This window comes from Hippocampus comes, unplaced genomic scaffold (genome assembly GCF_001891065.2).
Source record: "Hippocampus comes isolate QL1 unplaced genomic scaffold, H_comes_QL1_v1.1 scaffold420, whole genome shotgun sequence".
NCBI classification, from domain to species: Eukaryota; Metazoa; Chordata; class Actinopteri; order Syngnathiformes; family Syngnathidae; genus Hippocampus; species Hippocampus comes.
This window is the reverse complement of record NW_017806163.1, coordinates 728,346-752,667: the sequence shown is the minus strand read 5'-3', so window position 1 is coordinate 752,667 and position 24,322 is coordinate 728,346. Positions and strand designations below refer to the sequence as shown.

The window sequence follows — 24,322 nt, the reverse complement described above, 5'->3', positions numbered from 1 at the left end:
AGCGTCGGGGTATGTAGCGGCGGAGCCGTGTCACCGGTGTTTTCCCCACCTGAGTGTTTTCCCCCTCGCGGAAAGCAGCTGCTACTCGCTGCCGCAGAAACGTTCCTAAATCTCGACCTTTCTTGCTCTCGTCGCGTGGCCATTCCTCGCACAGCTTTAGGAAGCGACGGTAGCGAGTGGCAGACATCGTCACGCGTAAGCTCGATTGAATAACGACGTGAATAAGAAACCTTTTGGAGCCAAGTCGCTCGCCGTAGTGAGCTCGTGAACGTGTACTTCCGGTGCGTTCTGCATTGTCGCTAAGCTAGTCTCACCGCAGGGTGGTTATTCAGCATCATGAGCGGAGTAGGGGGCAAAAAGAGTTCGTCCGGCTCGTCAAGTGTGACAGATTGGATTAGTTCGGCGTGTAAATTTGCGACAGACAGAAATGATTTCAGGAGGTGAGTCAAAGTAGTGCGAAGCGGTTTTATAATAACCATGTGTCTGGTAGCATTTTTTTGCTAGCATTACCATCTCGTCAGCAGAGGTTTGTCCTTGCCAGAGGGTCTTCCATTGGATAAATAAAAACATGTTATGTCATATAAAAACTATGATGGTAACCACCAGTTTGCAATGTTAAAATTAAAATTACAGTATCGGATATGTTCGAGATTTTTGTCTAGTAGAAACGCAGTTAATCTTCTGCATGTCACTGTGAGTCGTCGTCATAGATGATCACCAATTTTGACACAGGCTAAAAATAATAAAGCTTCTGTAAAAGATTTTTGAATTTTGATTTTCAGGAATCTGCTGGTCAACCTGGGGTTGTTTGCAGCTGGTGTTTGGGTTGCAAGAAATCTCTCAGAGTTTGACTTGATGGCCCCTCAACCTGTCACATAACCCTGTCACAGTCTGGACATGGTGGGCTTCCATTTGTGCTTAATTTGACATTTGCCAAATGCAGTTATGTATATTGATATTTTGCAATCACGTATTGTCGTTTTTAGGTGTCTTGCACTACAAAGGAAGAATCAAACAATTTAAAGAAAATAACATTTGTTAAATCCTAATTTGAACTGTATTATCTCCGAATTCATAATTGCTTTTTATATTTCTACTTTTTTGTTTTCATTGTCTAGATGTGAGAACATTAAGTCTGCTCTTGTTGCCGAGCTTGTAAAGTACTTCGACTGTTTAGAAAGTGTAACATATTTAAACAATTGCGTTTGATTTGTCAAGCTATGCACACCCGGGAGCTCTTTGTTGATGCTGCTCGTAAATGTTTGTCCACTGGAAGGAAACATCTCTCCGTCCCTCACAGTCTGGATGTGGCTGCTCAGCTCTCGGCTGTTGATTCAGCTTTGAAACCCGCTCTGCTGTATGACGCCAACAGCGCCAGTGCAGAGCAGGTTCATCGGTATTTGCGCTCGTGTCAATCGTCCCAACTCGTGTCAGACTCCCTTGTCACCTTGGACTTGCACGGTAACACCCTCATTGTTAACCCAGTCGCGATTCGCTCCAATCTAGAGAGGATTCTTCACAATAGCGGCCCGGCAATGATTGACATCAGCCACTCACTGGAGAAACCAACCATCATCGAGCCAGTCAGAACAGGCCTGAAGAGTATTGCGCAAGATCTCCTATTTCTTCTTCGAGACTTAAATGCAGCAAAGGATGTTGACAAAGTCATTTGTGTGGCAGTGGGTTCAGATGAGTGGAATCTGAGTGCTGTCTTCGGACTGTTACTGGGTTACCCCGCCGTCTACTGGTTTGACCAGACTGAGAGCTTTGAAAACTGCCTCGCCATGACCCCCTTGACGGTGACCACGGCATCTGCAACATGGTTTGCAGGTGCCTCCAGCCATCAACTTTACTCATTCAGCATCCCGGCCGTCCTACAGAATGAGACTCTGTCCAGCCTGGTGGAGTGGAAGCTTGGCCTTCAAGAGAGATTCCAGCAGCAAAATATTCTAAAGGAGCTCACTGTTTGTCAATCTGCAGTCACTCTGCCGTCAGTCTGTTTGTGACCCAACATCACATACTCATGACTCCATTAAACTGTTAAAAGATCCTTTTCTCCTTGTTTATTAACACAGCATGACATTTGCAACCGTATTTACAAATGGGACATGATAATCAGAAAACAGTGGAGGAGGAACATTTGAACCCAGGTGGAATTGATTTTACTGCTTAACCCTTATTCCACAAATGCAACATTAATCAGAATACCATATTTAGACAAGTGGGGCTGATAGAACATAATCTTGCAAAGAAAACTTTGTGGTCAAATTTTCCTTAAAAAAATATAAATATTCAATATATATCGATATGAACTGATGTAAAATACTTATACCATGATACACTTCAACCATGTTGCCCAGCCCTAGTGGCATAATAGGCCCAAGAGTGAACCATGAGTATGTGGGGGTCCACTGTACTCCCAAGAGGTTACCTTAGTATTATTGAAAGCCACTCTAACATGCACAGTGTGAACAGTCACACTGCTTAAATATAGGAAAACATGAACTGATTCAATTAAAATGTAGTGTACGCAGGTGAAAGAATAATTGTACCAAAACACCTGAAAACAAATTCTTAAGGATTAAATCCACGGTCAACAAACTCTTATTTACTGGCGTTCAAAAGGGTTTGCCAGTCAAAAATGTTGACTCCACAATTCTCACTACAGTACCACCGAAGTTGAAACAATAAATTATTTTGCATACCACTTGAGGGAGCTCGCGTGCCACCAGTGTGATTAAATCTCAATGACAATTAAAATCTAAAAAAAAAATTTTTTTTTAATTGAATCACTCAAACTTTGGGCAGTGTATTACTAATTTTATACTTAACCGTACATATAGTTGCTGTTCTCTTCATGAGGTCCACCTGCAATTTGTGTCAGTAGATGCAGTGTAGACTTACAGGTTATCAAATTGTCATGTTTCGCTTATGACCTCAACAATGCAAAGTGAAATAATTGACATTATTTAAATAGATTTATGGACATTAACAATTAGAAATAAAGCTGTTAGCAACCGATACTTAGTGGATTCCGATTACAGGGGGACAGTTAGCATGTGATTTAGTATCAGAAATGTCGATACTCACTGGCCACAACATTAGGCACACCTGCTGACAGGATGCCAAACAAAAGCTGCACCAGTAACTCATACATGGCAATGGCGAGTGATGAAAAAAGCGGAAGGGGACATGGTGGGCTTCCATTTGTGCTTAATTTGACATTTGCCAAATGCAGTTATGTATATTGATATTTTGCAATCACGTATTGTCGTTTTTAGGTGTCTTGCACTACAAAGGAAGAATCAAACAATTTAAAGAAAATAACATTTGTTAAATCCTAATTTGAACTGTATTATCTCCGAATTCATAATTGCTTTTTATATTTCTACTTTTTTGTTTTCATTGTCTAGATGTGAGAACATTAAGTCTGCTCTTGTTGCCGAGCTTGTAAAGTACTTCGACTGTTTAGAAAGTGTAACATATTTAAACAATTGCGTTTGATTTGTCAAGCTATGCACACCCGGGAGCTCTTTGTTGATGCTGCTCGTAAATGTTTGTCCACTGGAAGGAAACATCTCTCCGTCCCTCACAGTCTGGATGTGGCTGCTCAGCTCTCGGCTGTTGATTCAGCTTTGAAACCCGCTCTGCTGTATGACGCCAACAGCGCCAGTGCAGAGCAGGTTCATCGGTATTTGCGCTCGTGTCAATCGTCCCAACTCGTGTCAGACTCCCTTGTCACCTTGGACTTGCACGGTAACACCCTCATTGTTAACCCAGTCGCGATTCGCTCCAATCTAGAGAGGATTCTTCACAATAGCGGCCCGGCAATGATTGACATCAGCCACTCACTGGAGAAACCAACCATCATCGAGCCAGTCAGAACAGGCCTGAAGAGTATTGCGCAAGATCTCCTATTTCTTCTTCGAGACTTAAATGCAGCAAAGGATGTTGACAAAGTCATTTGTGTGGCAGTGGGTTCAGATGAGTGGAATCTGAGTGCTGTCTTCGGACTGTTACTGGGTTACCCCGCCGTCTACTGGTTTGACCAGACTGAGAGCTTTGAAAACTGCCTCGCCATGACCCCCTTGACGGTGACCACGGCATCTGCAACATGGTTTGCAGGTGCCTCCAGCCATCAACTTTACTCATTCAGCATCCCGGCCGTCCTACAGAATGAGACTCTGTCCAGCCTGGTGGAGTGGAAGCTTGGCCTTCAAGAGAGATTCCAGCAGCAAAATATTCTAAAGGAGCTCACTGTTTGTCAATCTGCAGTCACTCTGCCGTCAGTCTGTTTGTGACCCAACATCACATACTCATGACTCCATTAAACTGTTAAAAGATCCTTTTCTCCTTGTTTATTAACACAGCATGACATTTGCAACCGTATTTACAAATGGGACATGATAATCAGAAAACAGTGGAGGAGGAACATTTGAACCCAGGTGGAATTGATTTTACTGCTTAACCCTTATTCCACAAATGCAACATTAATCAGAATACCATATTTAGACAAGTGGGGCTGATAGAACATAATCTTGCAAAGAAAACTTTGTGGTCAAATTTTCCTTAAAAAAATATAAATATTCAATATATATCGATATGAACTGATGTAAAATACTTATACCATGATACACTTCAACCATGTTGCCCAGCCCTAGTGGCATAATAGGCCCAAGAGTGAACCATGAGTATGTGGGGGTCCACTGTACTCCCAAGAGGTTACCTTAGTATTATTGAAAGCCACTCTAACATGCACAGTGTGAACAGTCACACTGCTTAAATATAGGAAAACATGAACTGATTCAATTAAAATGTAGTGTACGCAGGTGAAAGAATAATTGTACCAAAACACCTGAAAACAAATTCTTAAGGATTAAATCCACGGTCAACAAACTCTTATTTACTGGCGTTCAAAAGGGTTTGCCAGTCAAAAATGTTGACTCCACAATTCTCACTACAGTACCACCGAAGTTGAAACAAATTATTTTGCATACCACTTGAGGGAGCTCGCGTGCCACCAGTGTGATTAAATCTCAATGACAATTAAAATCTAAAAAAAAAAAAAATTTTTTTTTTTAATTGAATCAAACTTTGGGCAGTGTATTACTAATTTTATACTTAACCGTACATATAGTTGCTGTTCTCTTCATGAGGTCCACCTGCAATTTGTGTCAGTAGATGCAGTGTAGACTTACAGGTTATCAAATTGTCATGTTTCGCTTATTACCTCAACAATGCAAAGTGAAATCATTTACATTATTTAAATTGATTTATGGACATTAACAATTAGAAATAAAGCTGTTAGCAACCGATACTTAGTTTATTACAGGGGGACAGTTAGTATGTGATCTAGTATCAGAAATGTCAATACTCACTGGCCACAATATTAGGCACACCTGCTAACAGGATGCCTAACAAAAGCTGCACCAGTAACTCTGCCTTTAAAAATGATAATGCTCAGTTTTAATTGACAGAATCAAAGAGGTATTCATGTAACAACATAGTACAGCGTGTGACAGCTACAGCCACAAAAAGAAACGGATGTATTTCTAAACTGAACAGAAGATTATTAATGCCTAACAAAAGCTGCACCAGTAACTCTGCCTTTAAAAATGATAATGCTCAGTTTTAATTGACAGAATCAAAGAGGTATTCATGTAACAACATAGTACAGCGTGTGACAGCTACAGCCACAAAAAGAAACCGATGTATTTCTAAATTGAACAGATTATTGCCTAATAAAGACAGATTTTTGGATATTGCACTTGAATTGGATCTCATTAGATTAAGTGTGATGTTCCATTCGTATGATCCTAGTAGCGTAGTTGAGGTAGTTTTTCTCTTTGAAGACTATGTCCGTGTTTCATGGAATTACGGTCAGAGAGGTTGAATGATTGACAGCACTTCAGCACAGCGACCACTCACTTTCAGCTGTGCCAAATGGTCTGCCCTCGTAGGCCCAATGTTCACAATGGCAACTGGTATCTTCCTGTCCTTGGCTGCCAATAAAAATCTGTATCCTGAGTAGACCTGGAGACATGTTGACAAAATTGTTGGTAACCCCAAACCCACAATGGTCACAGAAATAATTGGTCAAAAATAGCAACAAAAAAAGAATGACAATCAACTGCCTGCTTCTGAATTGTTGTTTAACAAAATTATTTTAAAAAACAACTTCATGAACAAAATGTTGGAACCCCTACAAAAAACTGAAAATAATTTGACCACAGGGACATGTTCAACTAAAATGTGCCCTCCAATTTGCATCCCAAGTGTTTTAAAACTTGTAATAAATCAGTCTGCTTATTTGAAGAGTGACAAGTAGTCACTGTGCTACTTGGTGACATGGAGTGGACGCTGCTAAATGTGGACCAGTGGAAGGAGAGAGTTGTCTCAGGAGATTAGAAAGAAAATTATAGACTTAAAGGCTACAAGAGCATCTCCAAGCAGTGTAATCGCCAGAGAAAAAGTATTTTGTCTGGATTTAAGTGACACTCACCTGCAGCGACGACCCGAGGACGAGCACCGCGTCCGACTCGGCTAATTTGTTGTGCACAAACTGCACTGTGTCTTTGTTCACCGTGTCGCCAAAGAAGGTAACCTCAGGCTTCAGTATTCCTCCACAGACCGCACAGGACGGAACCCTGAAATGGAGAGCCAGCTCGTCTTCCAGGAAGACGTCACCGTCTGGAGCCACAGCCCCGTGCTGAGCCCTCCAGTCTGGGTTGAGCTCAATGAAACGTCTCTGGAGCTCCTCCCTCGCCGAGATGCTGCCACAGCCTAAACACACTACCCTAAGGGTAGAAACACATGTTCACATTGAGTTTAATTAATTTTGTTGAAATTTCTTTCAAGCTGTTTAATACCACTCCCAGTTTAAATTTACTGTCAAACTAAACATTAAACAAAGAGAATTTCGCCTTGTGGAGTTAAAACAACCATGCAACTTTACCTTAGGGTTGAACGCTTACTTAATGCTAGCAAACATTGCAAAACAACCGTAAATGAGTTGTGATGTTGTAACCCTTCAAGCAACAGATAGATGAACGCAAACCTGTCACGTAAATCTATTACAACACTTCAGAAACAAGCAGTTGTCACTGAGATGTTTGGTCACCTGTGGGCACATCCATGAAGCTCAGTGAGTCTTTTCTGTCTTGCCTTTGAATGGAGAGCATCCACATTCTGGGTGACCAACCAGTACAGCTTTCCTCGCTCTTCCCAATGCTTCAGAATCCTGTGAGCGTCGTTAGGATGATGCGATGAGAACTGCGGCCACCCCAGGAAGTTCCGCGCCCAGTAACGCTGACGGGACTTGGCACTACGGACAAACTCGACATGCTGTATGGGACGTCTGTCAGTGCGGGCGTACAGGCCCACGCCTTCTGAGCGGTAATCTGGGATGCCCGATTCTGTGGAGAGGCCAGCGCCGCTGATGACAAACAGCCGTGTGGCCTGCGAGACAAAGTCCTGGAGCAGCTGCAGACACCGTTTGTCTATGGAGCCACACTCTGGGACAAACATCCCAGCGGGGGCTGTGGATGTCCTCCTCGAAGATGTCATGTGAAGTGGTGGAACTCTGCATGGCAATCTCATCTGCATCACATTGAGCATATCAAAAATCGTCACTGAATTGGTTCCCCAAATGTACAAACTAGAGAAAATGCACCTTTGTTCCACTATTCATGCCAGAGTTTTTAGATTTTTTTCCAATAAAGGTTGAGATTTTTCCAAAATAAAATATGTGCATTGGCGTAGTCACGGGTATTTTGCCCTTACATTGTTACAGTAATAACGGAACCAGAAAAATATTTTTTAAATCTCCTTCATTCAGGTCTGAGTGAAATGTACATACACGGGATGGGGTAACACAATGTGATGCAATTTAAGCATATCGCGTTATAATAACCATAAATTACCTGGCTAGTATTTTCGTAGCTTGCTATCTTAACACCTGCGTGTAGGTACACATCTCCAATATGATGCGAGTAAAACTCAACACGTACAGAAATGTAAGCACTAAACAGGAAAGCTAGACCCTTCAGCAAATCGACCATATATTAAAGTAGTAGACACAACAAACTTCATTACCTTATAACAGCGGTATGAAAACGACACTAAAGAAGCGTGTTTATGACTTGTTACACGACTTGTCGGGCACCTCAGGAAAAATATCAAAAATAACCCCGGAACCATCCTCGTGTGACATTGAAGACAACCGGAATCAATTGATGTGCAACAGCAAATAGTTGCGCAATGTATTGTGGAACATGTAGTCACGTCGTCGAATGTTCGCAAAATAGGCTAGATATGGATCCAAAAAAGATGACAAATTTAACGTTTTACGTCGAACTGTATCATGACCCAAAAAAAAAAAAGCCATTTTTCTCAGTAAGACCAATGTCCCTTGAAAAAAAACCTTGAAAATGATAAGCAAACGCTGTTTAAATTTAGTCAATGTGTTAGGAATTTAGGAAGTTATGACATTTTGAAGACTTCAGAAAGCGACCCCCTGTTTCAAACTAAAAACAATATTATGAGTTTTTAAGAACTGGAGAGTAACAACTGAAATGTGCAAAATACAGACGCCAGCTTGGAAAATTAAGAATGATCAAAATGTTGGCAATGAATCATTCTTTTCGGCATGATACAAATTGGTCGTAACTTTATTTACATCAGCTCAAATACATCGAAATTACATGATATTAAAAAAAAAAAAAAAAAAAAAAAGCAAGCTACCTTTCAACACTTTTTGGGGTGTCAAAAATGAGTTAACCAGCGTGCCCACTAGAAATATCAAAGTATTGCAGGCAAATCATCAACTCTAAGGAATAGATCGAAAAACAGACGAGGAAAACCCATTTTTAACCAGCCACAGTGCATTTTTCTGAGAGGAATTCAAACAGATTTGGCGCGATGTGATCACACAAAAAATGGTTCGCGAGTCAAGGCAGAACCGGTTCATCGTCACGTTCCTAAATATGTAAGTTACTGTAACTGGCATGTGCAGCATACATTTATTGTTATATGGGTTGTCAATATTTCACTTACGGTCATCATATAGGCAAAATCCCTCATCCAGATTGTAAAAATAGTACAAATTGTCTCAAATTTTGCCCTCATCCAGATTGTAAAAATAGTACAACTTGTCTCAAATAGAAGAACATATGTTGTATGGAAATTAACCTGATCCATTTATATAGCACTTATCTTTATTGGTGTTAGCCAGTGTGCTGGATCCTATCCCAGCTGACTTTAGCCGAGAGGCAGGGTTCAGTACATCCAGGGCCTAGATTGAAACATCACCTATCATTTGTTGTACCTTCTGATTTAGGCTTTCACTGAAGTACTTCACAAAAGAAATAGACTGATAAAAATATATATTTGATTGATTCTCAGTGTCCATTAGACTGGACTGCACATGTCCTGACTGCAGAACTGCAAGATGTCTGCTGTAAAGAAAATAAATGCATGTGCTAGTATTAACATTCAGTCGAGTTCATAGTTCATGCATTATATTTGATATTAAATACGTGTTTTACTGTACCAGATTGGGTGCAGTTGAAAGCAGCTTCCACGCGGTTGTAAAACTCCTCACCCAGGATGGCGCGGCAATCCATGTGGCTGGTGCGGACAAAACACCGTGTCGCATCTTTGAACAGCAGATCACTTTCGCCATAGTGCTGAGACTCAAAGAGCTTAAACTGAGAGCTTGCATTGCCCCCCAGCATTTCCTGGAGGTTTTAAAAAAAGTGTTAATTTGAATATATTTAACACAGCTCTCAATATATCACCCCCTTGTTAAAATAATGGCCTAAATAATATTTTCACCGAAAAAAAAAAAAGCAGTGTTATCATGATCATGTCCGCCTCTGCTAAAATCGGCTCCAACCCTGAACAGATGTTTCGATTCTCCCCCTGAAATGAAATTATTAAATCTAGGTACTGTATTTGGTTCAGGTTTTCATGTTTTCTGGAAAAAAACTTCATAAATGCAGATTTATACAGCACTTGTGCAGGTGTTCCTAATGTTGAGGCTGTGTATGTATCTCAGTAATCTTGTATTTTATTTACCTTGACAGGGCATTAGAAAACAACAACAAAAAGAAAATCGGTGACTGCATGCTCACTTGAGACTTCATGAGGAAGTCGTGAACTCTCCCCGTGAGCACCGGCCGAGTCATGACTGTGTTAGGCGGAATGACTCCAAGATTACAGCCCTCCCACTCAGACAATGGGGCCCGACGGCCGTCACCGCACAGCAGCTCGAAGTCTGATGACGCCCACCCTTCTGCCCAACCTGAGGAAGCCAAACCTGACGTAGGAAATGCCAGATGAAAAGACCAGAGTAGAGCTGATGTCTGAAGTAACTAAGTACATGGTGGTGACTTACTGAGAATATTGTCTTTCAGGTTGTGCTGCTCAAGGAAGGCGATGTCACCGTAATTTTTGCCACCGGGATCCCCGACCAGACACCTATGAGCAGGAAACAGTCAATTAGTTAATTAAAGTTGCACAAACGTTTCCAGGTAACTCCTGTAAATTCCCATAGAAAGTTGCACACGACAAGCGTTGTGACCATAGCTCCATTTTCTTCCCCGAACTCATGTGGAATTCATTAAAAACTCATGAGAATGAAAAGCACGGAATATTTGTCACAAGAGAGAAGAACATACCTCAAAGCTCCCATGTTACCATAGTAACGCTCATTGTGGTTATCAGTGCAGCGTTTGGTGGTAGCCTCCCCTGTGCCTCCCAGACACACTTTACACAGATTCCCCTCCGAGCCAGGAAGACATCCTTTCCAAAACACATCGCTGTACACTGCCCAAGCGGAAAGGGCAGAGTTGAAAGTCCAAACATCGTAAGATTAAAGAAGTTCCCGTGGCAGTGAGTGAGCAAATCAGCTATCGAATTAGACAGCACCTTGGTTTGGATCACAAGTTGCGCTGCTGCTGTTGAGCTCCCGGCTGAGTGTGTGCGCGTGCGGCAACAGCCACCCTGCGGGGCTGTACATGTGACCGTGACAGGAACGACGACCTGCAAGGTTGCCCATGGCGATGCTCCTGCTGGACCGCTTTGATACTGCCACCCCCACAATTGAGGGCAACACTGAGCACAGACATACGCATGATTGTCTATGACCAGTCTGCTTCAAGTCGCTCAGACTATTGGTCTTACCGTGTACGTTTCCCTCGGTCGATACCTCAGGTGCCACACATTCTTTAGCGAGAGAAAACACCCAATCATTCTGACGTGTGAAAGCGTCAGAGGGAACACATTTCTATGACACTATGTAAATGAAAAGCATGCTTTTGTAGTATATAATTAGAGGGACATGGAAATATCAATCAATGTACCTTCAGCATAATATTCAGTTACTACTGGGACGAGGCCACATTTTCCTGCAATGAAGACATGGGTTGCATCGAGAGAGACAGCATCCACTTCATCCCTCTGTACACAAAAGTAGAAAACATTGAGTGGAATTTGCCTATCAAAGGAAGAGATCAAAATAAGCCTGTGGTTCACTGTTGTCACCCTTGGATCTGCATTTTTCTATTGCGTGCAAGTCACGACCAACTCTTGTAGAAGCAGTAAAGAAAATGTTCAAAAATATTTTGAAACATGCTTACATTTCATGTGTAACATTTTTAAACAGGCTTATATTTTAAAAGTGCCTTTGAGAGAACTTTAGTAAGAAACTGAGGATGAACGTGACATTTGTATGCACAAAAATGTACCGGTATGTAATAAAATGACTTATTACAATCACACAAAATTTCCCTCAGAGTTTCGTCCAATAGTGAGTATGGTACACCGCTCACATTTCTGTAAATAGTTAATTACGGGATAGCTCTTTATGGTTGTTACGGCCTCTTTGGCTCATTAAGAGACAGCAACATATAAAGGATGCCGGAGACAAAAGGAGTGAAGTAAGATGACACAGTTTTATTTTGCCCAATCAAAAATAAGTTCAAACAAACAAAAAAAAATCCAAAAAGGACTGGAGACCCCGACCAAAAGTAAAATAAGCAGTGCCAACATTGGACCAACCCAAATCAAAGGTTATCCAGTTTCTTTGGTGCCCCGGAATGTTTTTGACACACCTTGTATGCTATCACATGAACCTTATTCATCCATCCATCCATCCATTTTCTGATCCGCTTCTCCTCACAAGGGTCGCGGGGGGTGCTGGAGCCTATCCCAGCTGTCTTCGGGCAGTAGGCGGGGGACACTCTGAACCAGTTGCCAGCCAATCGCGGGGCAGACAAGACAAACAAGCGCACACTCACACCTTGGGACAATTTAGAGTGTTCAATCAGCCTGCCATGCATATTTTGGGATTGTGGGAGAAAACCGGAGTACCCGGAGAAAACCCACGCAGGCCCAGGGAGAACATGCAAACTCCACACAGGGAGGCCGGAGCTGGAATTGAACCCGGGTACCGCTGCACTGTGAGGTCGACGCACTAACCACTGGCCCGCCCCTAACCTTATTCATTCATTCGTTTTTCAAACTGCTTTACTGACCTTAATTTTCTCCACACAGTGGCGCATGGAGGCCGCTCTAACACACACCAGCGGGTCTGACTGTATACTCAGAGCCCATTGCTCACATTTGATCTGCTCTTTGTGGCTGATGCAACACCACCGCACAACACTGTCCTCCAGTGTGCTTCCTGCCCACAAACACACATAGGGTCAGTCAAGTTACACGGATAGTCAACATGGAAACACAACACCCATAAGCACCTTCATGTCCAAGACTTTTGAGCAGCGCAATATAACCCAGTCCTAACACCTGATTGACGTCCGCGCCATCTGGCAGAGCAGCAAGTTCGGCTGTGGCGTCTTTGAAAAGAAGATCCCTTTCCCCAAAAGGGGATGAGTTGAAGAGTTGGAAGCGATGCCTCTCTCGTCCTTTATGACCAAACAGCATCTAAGTAAGGGATTACAAAATAGTGTTGGTGTAAAAAAAACCCGTCTGATTCCATTTCACAACGATTAAGACTTTTTTCATATTGACAAGGAGAGTTTTGTATACTGTTAAAAGTAGTATGTAGGCTTCTGCTATAGACCACGCAATTTAGGCTCCGGGTCTCTCCTACCGCATTTAAAAAACATGCAAGTAAGGCTCATTGTAGACTCCAAAAACATATTGTACCTGCAGTGTATGCAGAAATTTGCGGGCCACCTTGCGAACGCTCATTCGGGTGACCACGGCCGCTCCTGGACCGCGGCCCAGATGGCATGCGTTGTAGTGGCTGAGTGGAGCTTGTGTGCCATCTGTGCACAGTAATCTCAAATTGTCCCTCTCACTGTCTGACGGAAGAAACGGATTACCAGGAAGCTTATGTTGAGAAAGTATTACTTAATCAACACTTACTTTCAATAGTTTCAAGTGCTAAATGGTCCACAAATGCAACATCCCCTGCACCGCTGCTGAGACATCTGTGGCACAGAAAAAAAAGGAGTGTCACACACATCTGTCTCTCTCTCGACATCCCTCCATCCATGCCCAAAGTCAAAGAACTGATCTTAAAAGATTGTGACCTGAGGGCACCGTGGCTGTTGTAGAAGGGTTCGCTGTGAGACATCTCACAGTGATCGTTCTTTTGGCGTATGTAGGACTTTTGGCCTTGGCACAAAGCGCACAGATGTGGCGCCATGGCCGCAGATCCGGGAACACAGCTGGCATTGAAAAAACTGCTTACCTCTGCCCGTTTGGGGGGGAAAAAAAAAAAGTCAAAGCATGAGTTAACAGCTCATCCCCAGTTGTAGGCACAAAAGTGTCCAAATTGCCTTAAGTTACAGGGGAACTAAGAACCCTAAGTGAGGGCCTGCACATCTGTGATTATGCTTCAAGGAGCTCTCTCTCCCGCCGTCACAAGGGTTGGCGACGCCAGATTTGAATCTTTTTCATCACCCTGTGTTAGTGGCCTTTCCTTTGACCAGCTCAGGTAGTTGCGGGACAGCAGGAACCCAAGTGGAAGACTCCACCCGGCCGTCCATCGGAACCCACTGTGACAGCTCCTGAGACCGCTCAGGGACCTCATGGCCAAGCTGCTGTTTCTCACCACTGCCACAGACAAAACACAGCTTCCTGCGAGCCACAAGACATCAAAACCGGACCAAATGGTTGCACGATGAGGAAATGTCCCAAAAAGTAGCATAAAATTACCATCGCTGTATATCTCTTTGGCGACAGCTGTGAGGTCAAATTCCTTTAGCGCGGAGTAAACATCTCCTGCGTCCAGAGTCACTAAGTCTGCACGGTTGGCCTGAACACACAAATTGTTTGATTTGAATTTAAAACAGAACGTGGTTGACTTTAAGTGGCTCAGCTGTACAACTCCAGTAAATTACTTACATATACGTTTGAATTCTTTTAAAACAGATCCAACTTTACAATGTTTCCATGGTCTGGTAGCGGGGGTGGGGTGGCTCACCGTAACTCTGTTGATGCAGTCGGTCACGCTGGATGCATGGATGCAAGAAAGTCTGCCAAAAGCGTTGACAGAGGCTGGAGGCAGCACAACCACCAAGGCTTTAGCCAACTCCGCACACTTCCTCTGTTCAGGATGGGACACTGTGCACCAGCGCATCTTCTTAGCTGATACGCAAGGAAGACTTTTGAGTCAAAAGGAATCAAAGTCAGATGTTGACTGTTGTGATCAGTTTTCGTGACACCTCGATGGCTCCAAACTATTCAATGATGCAGCCAGGAAATAAACCAGACGTTGAACATTGCAGTCAAACCACCCATCCCACAATAATATCCATGTTAGCAGTAGTTGGAAAAAAAATATTGACAACACTTCAACACTTACTTGAGGCACAGCAGAAAAAAAAGAAACACAGCAAGACGACATAAATCCCTCTCATTGTGTCCTATGGTCAGGCTGCTGTGCACAGGACTGTTTACGTCTTCCTAAACAAAAAGAACTTGAGATTCCTGCATTGCATACCCAAAGCATTCGAGGTACAAAAGGCACAGGGTGTAACAGAGAAAACAGAAACACAACTGGGCAACATCAGCCGCACAGTAAATCCTGAAAGGGTTTTTCTCACACAAGTGGAAACATTTAGCAACAGTGGGAAACCAGACAACACCCACTTCAAGCTTTGTGGGAATTCCGTGAAATCATTTGATTTTAATGTGCCTCATTCTCCTAAAGTTGTTATGAATGAAAAGAATGCTGCATTACCAATTTCGCAGTGTGAGTTAAATTCTAATACGCAATCAAAACCTCACGCACATGGCATTTAAAGCAGCATGATATGTAATTTTGTTTCACAATAACATGTTTTCATTTAACACGTCCGAGATAAAGTTGAGAGCACTGTGAAGTTCCTAAGAGGTTAAGGAAGAAAAAAAAAAAGAAATCAACTGACGGTAATGATAATTTTGTTGACTGGTGAAATATGTTTGTGTCTGAAAGAAAACTAATTTGGGGATTTATTGAGTTTAAGATATAAAATGGAATCCTGCAACAGAAGTCACACACACAGAAGATGGCTGCTGTGCTTGCTTTTATTCACCGGAAGACAAAAAGATGACATTTTTAGCAAATCCATGTCAATCACAATGGGAAAGAAACCTATCTGAAATATCTAAGAGACATTTTTGGTTCTTTTTTTTTTATTTATTGATACTCCAAAAATACATGTTGGAATTTAACTTTGTTCATGTTAAAGATGTCCAGTAGATGTTGAACTTTATATTCCAGTGCACTCAGTCTACAAAATCTACAGCCGGACATTGAAATAATAAAATCCCTGAGATTCCTAGACTACGTACGTGACCCCCCACAAAAAAATCCGATGTATGCAGTACATTGTGCGAGAAATCGAATATACTGAATTGATGTAATGTTAATTGCAGAAGGATGGCTTGAGGAGACTAAACGGCTTCCAGTCATTGTGTAAAGTGTTACGTTTACATCTGCACCTGCCGATAAAGAGAAGAAAATCCTGAGCGGTCGAGGACGGCTTGTAAATGTTGGAGCCTTTCTGCATGAAATCGCATTGTCAGCCTTCGTGTTCCCAGGTCACAGGACAATTTCTCGATGCGCTCCTCCAGCTGTCAACACGCAAATCGTAAAGTGAGAGGGAACGTTGGGTAATTGAGTGTGGAATAACCAACAAGTCTTCCCTTACCTCCTTAACCTCTTGACAAACCGCATTGTTATCCATTTCCTGATCTTTTCCACTAGTCTGTAGCCAACTCTGCAAAACGTCTTTCATTCTCTGCCAGAGCCTGAGCGGCCAAAAAGCCTCCAGTAAACAACGAAGTACATGAAAATAGAAAAGCATGACAAATGATGTTCTTGTGTGCTGACCTGAGCTGCTTCCTGTCCTGCTGGAAGCTATTCATGTCCTGCTGGATGCTCATGAGCTCCTTCATTAGCGATGAAGTTGCATCATTTGCCGACTCTCCATTCGATTCTCTTGAGTGGATGTCTTGAAGAGAAGCCACAATATATATATTTTTTAATTTATATAAGCCAGAGAGTGGAAAGTCACTTTCCATGTACCTGAAGGTGTTGAAAAATGTTCTAAACTCCGTTCTGCTATTGGGCCGCAGATGTTGGCACGTCCCGTCTTGGACATGAACAACAAATAGAAGGCGGATGACTTGGTGATGAATTCACGCATCAAAGTCTAAATGACGATTATTACCTTGTTTTCTGTGCTCATGAAAGCGGCGGGTGGCAAGAGCAGCTCACGCAGTGTCTGAGGCGGGTCCAGGATGGAAGCTGGAGATTTCTGGGGCGAGCCATGGCGCACGTCTCCGCTTAGACACGCGGTGTTGAAAGGGAAGGAAGGATGATGGGTGGATGAGGATGACAGCGCAAGATCTGTCTCTGATGAAGAAATGCGCTGCCCAAGTTGTGCGTCTACTCCAGCAGATGTTTGGCAGCTGAACAAAAGACCCAAAAGCATTTACTGCCTGGATGCTTCGTAAATAATTACATGGATCAAGCTCTTTTCAGGATCTTGAGTATGATGATCTTATTCTATTTATTTATTTATTTTTCGGTTTTGTAATTAGATAAATATGATCAATGCTCCAGATGATGTAGCTCACACTGATATATTGTATTTGTGTAGATTACTGCTGAGTTCTACATACACGTACTGTATAGCTAAACTTGCCTAAATTATTTACAATTCAAAATATGAAACATCTGATGAAAAAAAATAAAATCTGAAAGAAGTATGTCATACCCATCATACGGTAATGCTTTCAGTGAGGGCGCAAACAGTTCCTCGCAGCGTCGAGGCTGGCGTCGTACTAAAGGATGCATTCTTGAGCGGAAAAGGCAAAATGCATACATTTGTTTAAAAAAAAATAAATGGAACCATTTAAGGGCTGCTATGCACTCACAGCTCACTGTCATCTGTGTCACATTTCCCAGATTTCAAATCTGGACAAGGGAAGGTCACTGTGGTTTTTGGTGGTTTGCAGAGAGCCCGCTGCTTCCACTTCATGGCACAACACTTCACCATCCTCTGAATACAGAGACTTTGCTACAGAAAAGAAGCAGACTGGTTGAAAGGGGCACATTTAGTTGAAAAAAAGCAAATATGAACATAAACGCACTCGTTCTTCATCTCTCTGCATTCCAGGCTCAGCCAATCCCCAGATGCTATTCATGTGTTTACTGTACGTCGCAACCGCACTTTGTGACTCATCTTTGTCCACTTGAGCAGCTTCCCACGCTTCTGTCTTCTTTTGGCGCTGCGCTGTGACCCACAGCCTCCATGCATACAGCACCTGCAGCAGTTTTCCAAAAAAAAAAAAAAAAAAACCCACACTCGAACGGATGAAGTTTTAAAGCAAGAAGAAGACGGGTGGTACCTTGGCTTGAAGAGTGAGGGCCCAATGCCAGAGGGCCTGCTCTGTCTGCACGGACACCTTGACTTTCAACAGGAACTATGTACACACGCGCACACACGCACACACACAGGTTTAGGTACACTTGCACAGTATAATTTATGTGCCAACAAGTGCTGTATGAAAAATGTTGCCGAACCAACAGCAATACCGTAACCTTATTTGCACTGGTAAAAAGGACAAGCCTGGGTCGACACTGCCAGAGAGATATTGGCTGAATGATAGGCTTCCAATCGTGATCTTGGGTGACAGTGTTTGTACAACTGCGTTGCAAATAAGTCAACGGTGGGCAAACGTGTGTTTAAGAACCACGTTTGGTTTTTTAGGTCACAAGTGTCAAACTCAAGGCTCGGGGGCCAGATTTGGCCTGCGACGGCATTTTATTTGGCCCTCAAAAGCAAATTGTGTGTCACCTTCCATGATCATTGCTCAAATCTGTACCAAGATGTCAAATTGTCACGTGTAATAAATTTTGCAATCAATTTGTTAGATTGTTTACTTGACTTGAGTGATTTCAAAAGTAGGAATCCATCAATTTGTTGTGTACAATAGTACCACAAGACTGTTAAACATTTATTCAGTTAAAATTAGTCCGTTACCTTCCTCCTCCAGAGTACAAAGTAGGTCTGGTACATCTTCAGTCTCAGCAACAAGATTCCTTGTCGTTTCATCACCTGCGACGTCACCATATTGTCATGCGGTATTGATTACTCCAATGGGTGCAAGTCGCTGGGAAAGTTACCTTATATTTGAGGCATGTATGATGATGCTTTTTCCATGCTCTCAACGCTTTACTCAGCAAATTGGAGTCGTAATGCTTCCGGGCTTTTTCTGTGCCTACTCGTTCCCTCTGCAGCAACTCCCCTAGTGATAGACCAACAAACAGTATAAGAGGTGTCACAAATGCACCTTCTTGTTGCATTACCTTTGATAAAGTGAAATTATTCTTTTTAAATGCTGTATTTTAAGTTTCCGTCATCACCAGGTTTGACTCAATCTTTGTTATGGTGCCACCGAAATGACCCTTTTTGTTGTAACAAATGCATCCAAATGGACACATCCTCATTTCTTTTTCCGTGTGTGCTTTATTCTTGCCTGGATTGAAAGAACTTTCAGCCCTGTTGAATGCTTTTCTCTTCTGATGGTGGTCAGACATTGCACACTTTGTTTCTTCTCTCCATGTCTGGTTTTGGGCATAGTAGGCCAATCAAGAGTCTTAGTATAGTGCACCTCTCTTGAAGCAAATCGAGGGCTTGGCTTTGTTCACCTGAGCAGGTTTCAACGCCTCCACCTTCTTCCTGCGCTTTTCTGTGACCCACAACCTCCACCCGTACAGTGCCTGCGGGAAGTTCCCAAACACCACATTAAGACAACTGTCCTGCATCCTGCACTCACGTTTAGTACAAGAAGGGATGAAGCAGGGAGGTGATACCTTGGCTTGAAGTGTAAGGGCCCAATGCCAGAGTGCTCGCTCAGTCGGCTCTGACATTTCGAGTCTGTACTGGAGCTGTTGGCAGAGTTTAAAAAAAAAAATTAAAAAAAAAAAAAAAAAAAGTAACGTTTGGGTCATACATAACAGACACAACATTAGGTACACCAGTACACTCAATCTAGATCTAATATAAAAGCTGTATTAAAAATCTACCCTTTGCAAATATACTCATACTCACTGCTAATTTAAGAATATACTGTATTCACTGTGGAAGGTGTACAATTGCACTGATATAAATATACTGTTAAATGAGTCGGTCTTTGGCAGTGTAGATTTAAAAGGGTGCATGATTATCGTTCTAAGAGCATAATGTGCATATAGTTCTTCCATTTGCTCTCAGTGTCTATAAAGTGCCTTTGGCGCTGAAACCGATTCATTCTGTTGTTATTATTTGTGTGTTGCCTCTACCTTCCAGGCCACAAAGCTGTGCTTGGCAATTTCTTTTTCATGACATCGCTGAAATTTCTGTCTCTGGACAAACTGAAACACATGTTACACATATGTCATTTCACCACAAGTACTGTAGATCACTGAGCTTGATATGAGCTGTTAAAAAAAAAAAACCCCCCCCCCCCAGTTCTTTTCACGTTATAGAAATGCAGCAAAAGATGGGGCAAGAGTGTCGAGAACAGGCACCTTTTTCCAGCTATCCAACGCCCATCTCATGCAGTGAAGATCGTCCTGATGACCAGCCTGCTGCTCATTAGTACTGGTGTAAAAATAATAATTAGCAATCATTACGATTTTAATTAGAACAAGAACTTGTTTGTGCACTGCATTGTTTAAAGGGGGTGTAGTAGCATATTCCAGGCATAAAGAGCAGAGTAAACAAAAGCTTTTTAACCCAACTTTGTCCGGGCATAGGGGACTGAAAGCAACAAATATAACACACAAAACATAAATAAAGAACAAACAGGTACATGTGTCGCCATTATGCTTCCGGTAATAGAATAAATCGGTAATTCCCTGCCTTTTTAGTCTACTTTGCCTCACCTGGCCTGTAACCGAGGACTGATATCTTTTTTCTTTGCTAAAGAGGTGTGAGGAAGTCTTTCCTGGTAGTGATCTCCTTGCGCCTGCTGCTTCCCCTTCTCTTCTCGCTTCTGCTCCTCTGTCCGTTGCCTCCATCGAACCCAGGCTCTCTGTACGCGACTTTGCTCTTCATGAAGAATGGCCTGAGGAAAACAACAACTCAACATCGGCTGCGATGTTTCACAGTAATGTTCACACTCCAATGCTCAGTAAGCGTTGGCAGGTCAGATGGTTTGAGTGGTTTATAACATTACGAAAAGTGACAACATACTATTCGCAGCAAGAGCATCTCATCCTTGTGTTGGTCTGACCTTTCCCGCCAGGTGCCCAGCACCCAAGTGCAGAGGCGCCGCCTGAAGACAAAAAGGGCGTGGCAACAAATTTTTGCACGCTGGACAATATTAATAGTGTGAGAACATTGGAGAATCATGCTCACTTATCATAGATATCTGCCTTCTGACTCCTGTCTTTCTTCGCTCTTCTCTGCAGAATATACTCACACCAGGAGTTGAAATAATGAGCCAAACAGTGCTCTGCAAACCAAACCTCAGCTCGCCACTCCAGTTCCTGCACAACAGCACATGAACGTCCGATAAACTGTGCCTTGACCGCTTGATAGTACCCAAGAAAAAGACTAACATCTCTCCAACATCTAGCTCTCCGTGTCCCTGAACAGGATATGCAGTACAGGAAAGGTTTGGAAAAAGACTATTCTACAATATGTCTATGTTCAACATTAAAGACCTGAATGTGCCTTTGCTGTGCAAGTTTCCGCCTCCAGTGGTCAAAAGTGCGACTCAACAGGTACGTTCTACAAAGGGGCAAAAAAAAAAAAAAAAAAAGGGGGGGGGGGGGCGGCCAGAAGTGAATTAAGCACGTTTACACCAAATGACACTTGAAAAAGAGAGAACTTAATCGCACCTGTAGTTTTTCCGTGCCATGTCTGTCAAGGCTTGGAGAGTTTTATCTTCAGCCTCCTCCAGTTTGTCTTTCCACAGCCTCCAATGCTTATTTTGGACCTATTTAAAATACAACACAACATGTACTTAAATCAGCGATTCCCAACCATGGCACACAAGTGCTGTGAGAGATAGTCAGGTATGATCATGGTCATTTTTTATTATTTTTTTTTTTTTTGGACCCAACAGAGGTATTAATTCCCGAATATTGTATGCTGCTTCTTGTGGATGTGGATTGCAGTCATTCTGAGACATTTTTCTAATATTCTTAGGCACGTGGCATAAAACGACATCTCATTAGATTGTCCAAAAAAAATGCCTGCTTAATGGAATGTCTGATGAGTGTAGTTAAGTAGTGCAAAGTGTCGAACACTTACAGTCTGGTTATGATGCTGGACTGCTGTATTTTTGTTCAGCCCTTTAGCTCTGTTTTTGGACACGTTTTGAGAAAGCCCTTGAAATACAGCACGCTGCAAGTACAACAGAGTGTCATTGGTACAGTACACACAGTACTCGATTACGTTGGCTTAACTCCTAATGTGACCTGTAGGCGATGGTGGTAGTGTTGACTTGCTATCTGGCCTCTGTCTGCCTTTTCTTTGCGGCGTATCACATCTGCTGAAGAGCTCAAGAATCTAAAAGTGTTGGTAGGTTGAAGCTAGCATGAAAACAAATGCTCATTTTAAAAGAGGATACACGCCTTCCAACGTTGCGGGACTCTGCACTGAGATAGCCGACTCGCCTGCTGCTCAGTGCCTTGCAAACGCTCCTCTTTGCCCTGTTTGCGATGCCACTCGCTCCTCCACACTCTCCAGCTCAACCTCATCAGGTGAACGTGGGCGATAGCTGAATGACCGAGTGAGTGAAAGATGAGCGTCAAATCCTTAAATGAAAACTGTACACAATGTCTGCATGATAACCTTGTAAGGCTTTCTTGTGCTGACGTCTGGAGACAAAACCTTGCCACTCGTTTAATGATTTCTTTTGCATCCTGTTGTGGAAGTGAAGAGAAGCTTTGGATTCTTTCTCTATCTGTGAACAAGCAGTAGAGTGCAGCTCATTCGACTGAAGAAAATTATTTGACAGAAGATAGGACAACTTATGTGACCACAAACAAGTGGGTTTTTTGTCATGTGTCCCTTTTTACCCCACCGGAGTGGATTTGAAATAAAATTCATACATTGTCCTTACAATGGGTGTAAATTCTGAATGGAAAGGCCATATTTACGTGAAATCTTAAATTAAAGCTGAAAGTCTATTCTCCAGTCACATCTTTGCTGTTTTACATCATATTCATTGTGGTGGTGTTGTACAATGGCAACATCACACATATCTTTCAGTGCCCAAATACACAAAGACAAACATGTCATGGATAGAAATGGTGAATATTCACCCTGCTCTGTATATTCACTGCACCGTGCTTCAAGGTTTGGTCCTCCATAGTGGAAATGTTTCGATGCTCTTGAAGCCTCGCCTGCCACAAGCACCATGCTGACCTGGATGAGTTCAAGAATACAATTTGTTATTAAAAATGAAACCCCACGGAACAGTGCATCATGACATACTGCAGAATTGTGCGTCTGTGTTGCTCTCGAGCTATCTGAAGTGCTTTGCTTTTCAGTCGACGCATTTGGATGAAAAGCTCCCACTTGTCCCAGATCTGACGCACCTGCCGCCTGTCAGCTGGTCAACACCAATACAATGGTCATTTGAGAATGCTACAAATTGAACGATTCATTCTCTGAATTGCATCCATCAAAGACTTACCGAATGCTTGAGCTTTGTGCATTTTGCTCTTCTTTTCCACTTGCAGTGACATAAATGTTTGCCATCTTCGAAATGTCATGAAGAACAGATAATACCTTGAAGAAAAACACCTCATTTCAAGATCAGCTTGACGTGTTAATTTCAAGTAAATATCTCAAGAACCGACCTGTAATGACACTCAGCACGTACTGAAAGACTCCACTCCCTCCCAGAGGCCCACCACTCCTCTTTCCATCCCTCAAATGATTTTCTCAGCAGCACACTATCATAATGACACCTGTACATTAAAACAAGCAGAATGCACATTTTACACGATTCAACAATGCCCAGAATTTACTGCTCGTGACATTCAACTTAAAATTGCTAAAATTGGTACTTGGCTTTATGAGGGAGGATCCGACCAAATGTGTTCTGCCGCCATATTTTTAGGAACTTTCTTGCCAAATGTCTGCAGAGATTAAAGTAACGTTACACAAACACTGTAATATATCTAAGTACAGAAAGGGAAATGTAAGAAAAAGTTCACCTTATCCTAAGCTCGTAAATTCTTCCACATTTGTCCCAACTGTATCCAACTCTTTTTGGGACAGAACTGCTTTGAACTGCACACCCTTTGGTATCGACACTAAATCTGACGCTGTGTAATTTGCGTTTTTGTAGTCGGTGTTGTTTTTCCATTATTGGCAAGAATCTGCTGCACACGACTGTAGCTCCACGGTGCGGCGTTTGAAAGAATAACATGCAACATTGACAGAGGTAGTCATTTAAACTGAGTATTCTAAAGCCATTGTTTCGAAAGAAAGTGCACTGCGTTACTTGCTAGCGTCGTTTGATGAACTAACGCGCGTTTGTTTTTCTGAGCCACGTGACAGCAAACGATTGGCCCGGGGTTGGTTTAATTTGTTTCCTTGTCAGCGGCGATGTTTCAATTTTGACTGTTTTGTGCAATGCCGAAAAGCCAAGCAGGGACACCTGTGAACCAAGTTAATAAATCGAGCACACCCCAAAGCTATGGCTGGCTGTCCAAATAGTATGCCTTGTCACAAATCAAAGGTTTCTGTAAATTGTGGCAACAGCTTCACAAAATAATTCAGATTTTTTTCTACACATCCCTTATGTATTTATTATAGGTGAATTGCTGTTGTAATATTGATTTTGTCAATAA

General features: G+C 42.4%; 6 protein-coding genes across 14 annotated transcripts; 3 read left to right on the top strand and 3 right to left on the bottom strand.

Annotated features, from left to right (window-relative positions):
• The first annotated feature begins 260 nt into the window (after window positions 1-260).
• Window positions 261-1,191, top strand: tomm6 (translocase of outer mitochondrial membrane 6 homolog (yeast)). Of its 2 annotated transcripts, XM_019895733.1 has the most exons (3): window positions 261-440; window positions 783-900; window positions 987-1,191. In XM_019895733.1, the coding sequence occupies exons 1-2, from the start codon at window positions 337-339 to the stop codon at window positions 877-879; spliced, it is 201 nt and encodes a 66-aa protein (XP_019751292.1). In that variant the 5' UTR covers window positions 261-336; the 3' UTR covers window positions 880-900; window positions 987-1,191. The 2 variants fall into 2 exon arrangements, with proteins under 2 accessions (XP_019751292.1, XP_019751291.1); XM_019895732.1 differs by lacking the exon at window positions 987-1,191 and having other exon boundaries at window positions 783-956.
• On the top strand, window positions 1,192-2,050 carry LOC109531440 (UPF0739 protein C1orf74 homolog). The gene has a single exon (XM_019895731.1). The coding sequence runs from the start codon at window positions 1,221-1,223 to the stop codon at window positions 2,004-2,006; it is 786 nt and encodes a 261-aa protein (XP_019751290.1). The 5' UTR covers window positions 1,192-1,220; the 3' UTR covers window positions 2,007-2,050.
• Window positions 2,049-8,255, bottom strand: sirt4 (sirtuin 4). 2 transcript variants are annotated; one of them, XR_002171183.1, is made up of 5 exons: window positions 8,095-8,255; window positions 7,121-7,599; window positions 6,503-6,797; window positions 5,400-6,033; window positions 2,049-3,111 (listed from the first exon to the last, which is right to left on the bottom strand). XR_002171183.1 is itself a non-coding variant. In XM_019895728.1 (4 exons), the coding sequence occupies exons 1-4, from the start codon at window positions 8,197-8,199 to the stop codon at window positions 5,881-5,883; spliced, it is 1,032 nt and encodes a 343-aa protein (XP_019751287.1). In that variant the 5' UTR covers window positions 8,200-8,255; the 3' UTR covers window positions 4,341-5,880. The 2 variants fall into 2 exon arrangements, 1 of the variants encoding a protein (XP_019751287.1); XM_019895728.1 differs by lacking the exon at window positions 2,049-3,111 and having other exon boundaries at window positions 4,341-6,033.
• Window positions 3,330-4,345, top strand: cunh1orf74 (chromosome unknown C1orf74 homolog). Its single transcript, XM_019895729.1, has one exon. The coding sequence runs from the start codon at window positions 3,516-3,518 to the stop codon at window positions 4,299-4,301; it is 786 nt and encodes a 261-aa protein (XP_019751288.1). The 5' UTR covers window positions 3,330-3,515; the 3' UTR covers window positions 4,302-4,345.
• Window positions 8,256-8,501: 246 nt separating the features above from the next.
• sxph (saxiphilin) lies at window positions 8,502-15,388 on the bottom strand. 5 transcript variants are annotated; one of them, XR_002171182.1, is made up of 17 exons: window positions 14,837-15,384; window positions 14,456-14,619; window positions 13,933-14,287; window positions 13,560-13,722; window positions 13,393-13,457; window positions 13,171-13,328; window positions 12,759-12,945; window positions 12,537-12,685; window positions 11,364-11,460; window positions 11,185-11,226; window positions 10,930-11,115; window positions 10,680-10,827; window positions 10,397-10,479; window positions 10,134-10,318; window positions 9,551-9,737; window positions 9,147-9,455; window positions 8,503-9,108 (listed from the first exon to the last, which is right to left on the bottom strand). XR_002171182.1 is itself a non-coding variant. In XM_019895727.1 (17 exons), exons 1-17 carry the CDS (start codon window positions 14,889-14,891, stop codon window positions 9,409-9,411), a joined length of 2,190 nt encoding a protein of 729 aa, XP_019751286.1. In that variant the 5' UTR covers window positions 14,892-15,385; the 3' UTR covers window positions 8,503-9,408. The 5 variants fall into 5 exon arrangements, 4 of the variants coding, with proteins under 4 accessions (XP_019751284.1, XP_019751286.1, XP_019751283.1 ...); XM_019895727.1 differs by having other exon boundaries at window positions 8,503-9,452; window positions 13,933-14,109; window positions 14,188-14,287; window positions 14,837-15,385; XM_019895726.1 differs by having other exon boundaries at window positions 8,504-9,455; window positions 13,933-14,109; window positions 14,188-14,287; window positions 14,837-15,380.
• A 134-nt stretch (window positions 15,389-15,522) lies between these two features.
• sfi1 (SFI1 centrin binding protein) lies at window positions 15,523-24,278 on the bottom strand. Of its 3 annotated transcripts, none has more exons than XM_019895720.1 (31): window positions 23,684-24,278; window positions 23,534-23,605; window positions 23,324-23,434; window positions 23,158-23,252; window positions 22,956-23,073; window positions 22,784-22,886; window positions 22,311-22,422; window positions 22,087-22,236; window positions 21,935-22,005; window positions 21,768-21,860; window positions 21,353-21,450; window positions 21,176-21,242; window positions 20,868-20,998; window positions 20,703-20,784; window positions 20,393-20,574; window positions 20,036-20,108; window positions 19,808-19,879; window positions 19,340-19,414; window positions 19,175-19,246; window positions 19,003-19,090; window positions 18,650-18,771; window positions 18,507-18,581; window positions 17,872-17,946; window positions 17,614-17,787; window positions 17,398-17,540; window positions 17,238-17,318; window positions 16,689-16,803; window positions 16,544-16,610; window positions 16,349-16,469; window positions 16,167-16,266; window positions 15,523-16,089 (listed from the first exon to the last, which is right to left on the bottom strand). In XM_019895720.1, the coding sequence occupies exons 1-31, from the start codon at window positions 23,896-23,898 to the stop codon at window positions 15,946-15,948; spliced, it is 3,297 nt and encodes a 1,098-aa protein (XP_019751279.1). In that variant the 5' UTR covers window positions 23,899-24,278; the 3' UTR covers window positions 15,523-15,945. The 3 variants fall into 3 exon arrangements, with proteins under 3 accessions (XP_019751279.1, XP_019751278.1, XP_019751280.1); XM_019895719.1 differs by having other exon boundaries at window positions 16,689-16,929; window positions 23,684-24,276; XM_019895721.1 differs by lacking the exons at window positions 22,956-23,073; window positions 23,534-23,605; window positions 23,684-24,278 and having other exon boundaries at window positions 16,689-16,929; window positions 23,324-23,412.
• Between the last annotated feature and the right edge of the window lie 44 nt (window positions 24,279-24,322).

What these genes read in the sequence shown, in the direction of transcription:
- tomm6 (XM_019895733.1), top strand. Translation starts at nt 337, where the DNA reads ATGAGCGGAGTAGGGGGCAAAAAGAGTTCGTCCGGCTCGTCAAGTGTG. An exon ending in GACAGAAATGATTTCAGGAG is followed by an intron (nt 441 to 782) that starts GTGAGTCAAAGT and finishes TTTGATTTTCAG; the next exon opens with GAATCTGCTGGTCAACCTGG.
- LOC109531440 (XM_019895731.1), top strand. Translation starts at nt 1,221, where the DNA reads ATGCACACCCGGGAGCTCTTTGTTGATGCTGCTCGTAAATGTTTGTCC.
- cunh1orf74 (XM_019895729.1), top strand. Translation starts at nt 3,516, where the DNA reads ATGCACACCCGGGAGCTCTTTGTTGATGCTGCTCGTAAATGTTTGTCC.
- sirt4 (XM_019895728.1), bottom strand. Translation starts at nt 8,199, where the DNA reads ATGGTTCCGGGGTTATTTTTGATATTTTTCCTGAGGTGCCCGACAAGT. An exon ending in CTTCATGGATGTGCCCACAG is followed by an intron (nt 6,798 to 7,120) that starts GTGACCAAACAT and finishes TTCTACCCTTAG; the next exon opens with GGTAGTGTGTTTAGGCTGTG. An exon ending in TCCTCGGGTCGTCGCTGCAG is followed by an intron (nt 6,034 to 6,502) that starts GTGAGTGTCACT and finishes ACATGTCTCCAG; the next exon opens with GTCTACTCAGGATACAGATT.
- sxph (XM_019895724.1), bottom strand. Translation starts at nt 14,891, where the DNA reads ATGAGAGGGATTTATGTCGTCTTGCTGTGTTTCTTTTTTTTCTGCTGT. An exon ending in AGCACTTGAAACTATTGAAA is followed by an intron (nt 13,329 to 13,392) that starts GTAAGTGTTGAT and finishes TTCTTCCGTCAG; the next exon opens with ACAGTGAGAGGGACAATTTG. An exon ending in AACTTGTGATCCAAACCAAG is followed by an intron (nt 10,828 to 10,929) that starts GTGCTGTCTAAT and finishes CCGCTTGGGCAG; the next exon opens with TGTACAGCGATGTGTTTTGG.
- sfi1 (XM_019895719.1), bottom strand. Translation starts at nt 23,898, where the DNA reads ATGTTATTCTTTCAAACGCCGCACCGTGGAGCTACAGTCGTGTGCAGC. An exon ending in ACTACCACCATCGCCTACAG is followed by an intron (nt 21,861 to 21,934) that starts GTCACATTAGGA and finishes TTGTACTTGCAG; the next exon opens with CGTGCTGTATTTCAAGGGCT. An exon ending in ACATTTTTCAACACCTTCAG is followed by an intron (nt 16,470 to 16,543) that starts GTACATGGAAAG and finishes CTTCTCTTCAAG; the next exon opens with ACATCCACTCAAGAGAATCG.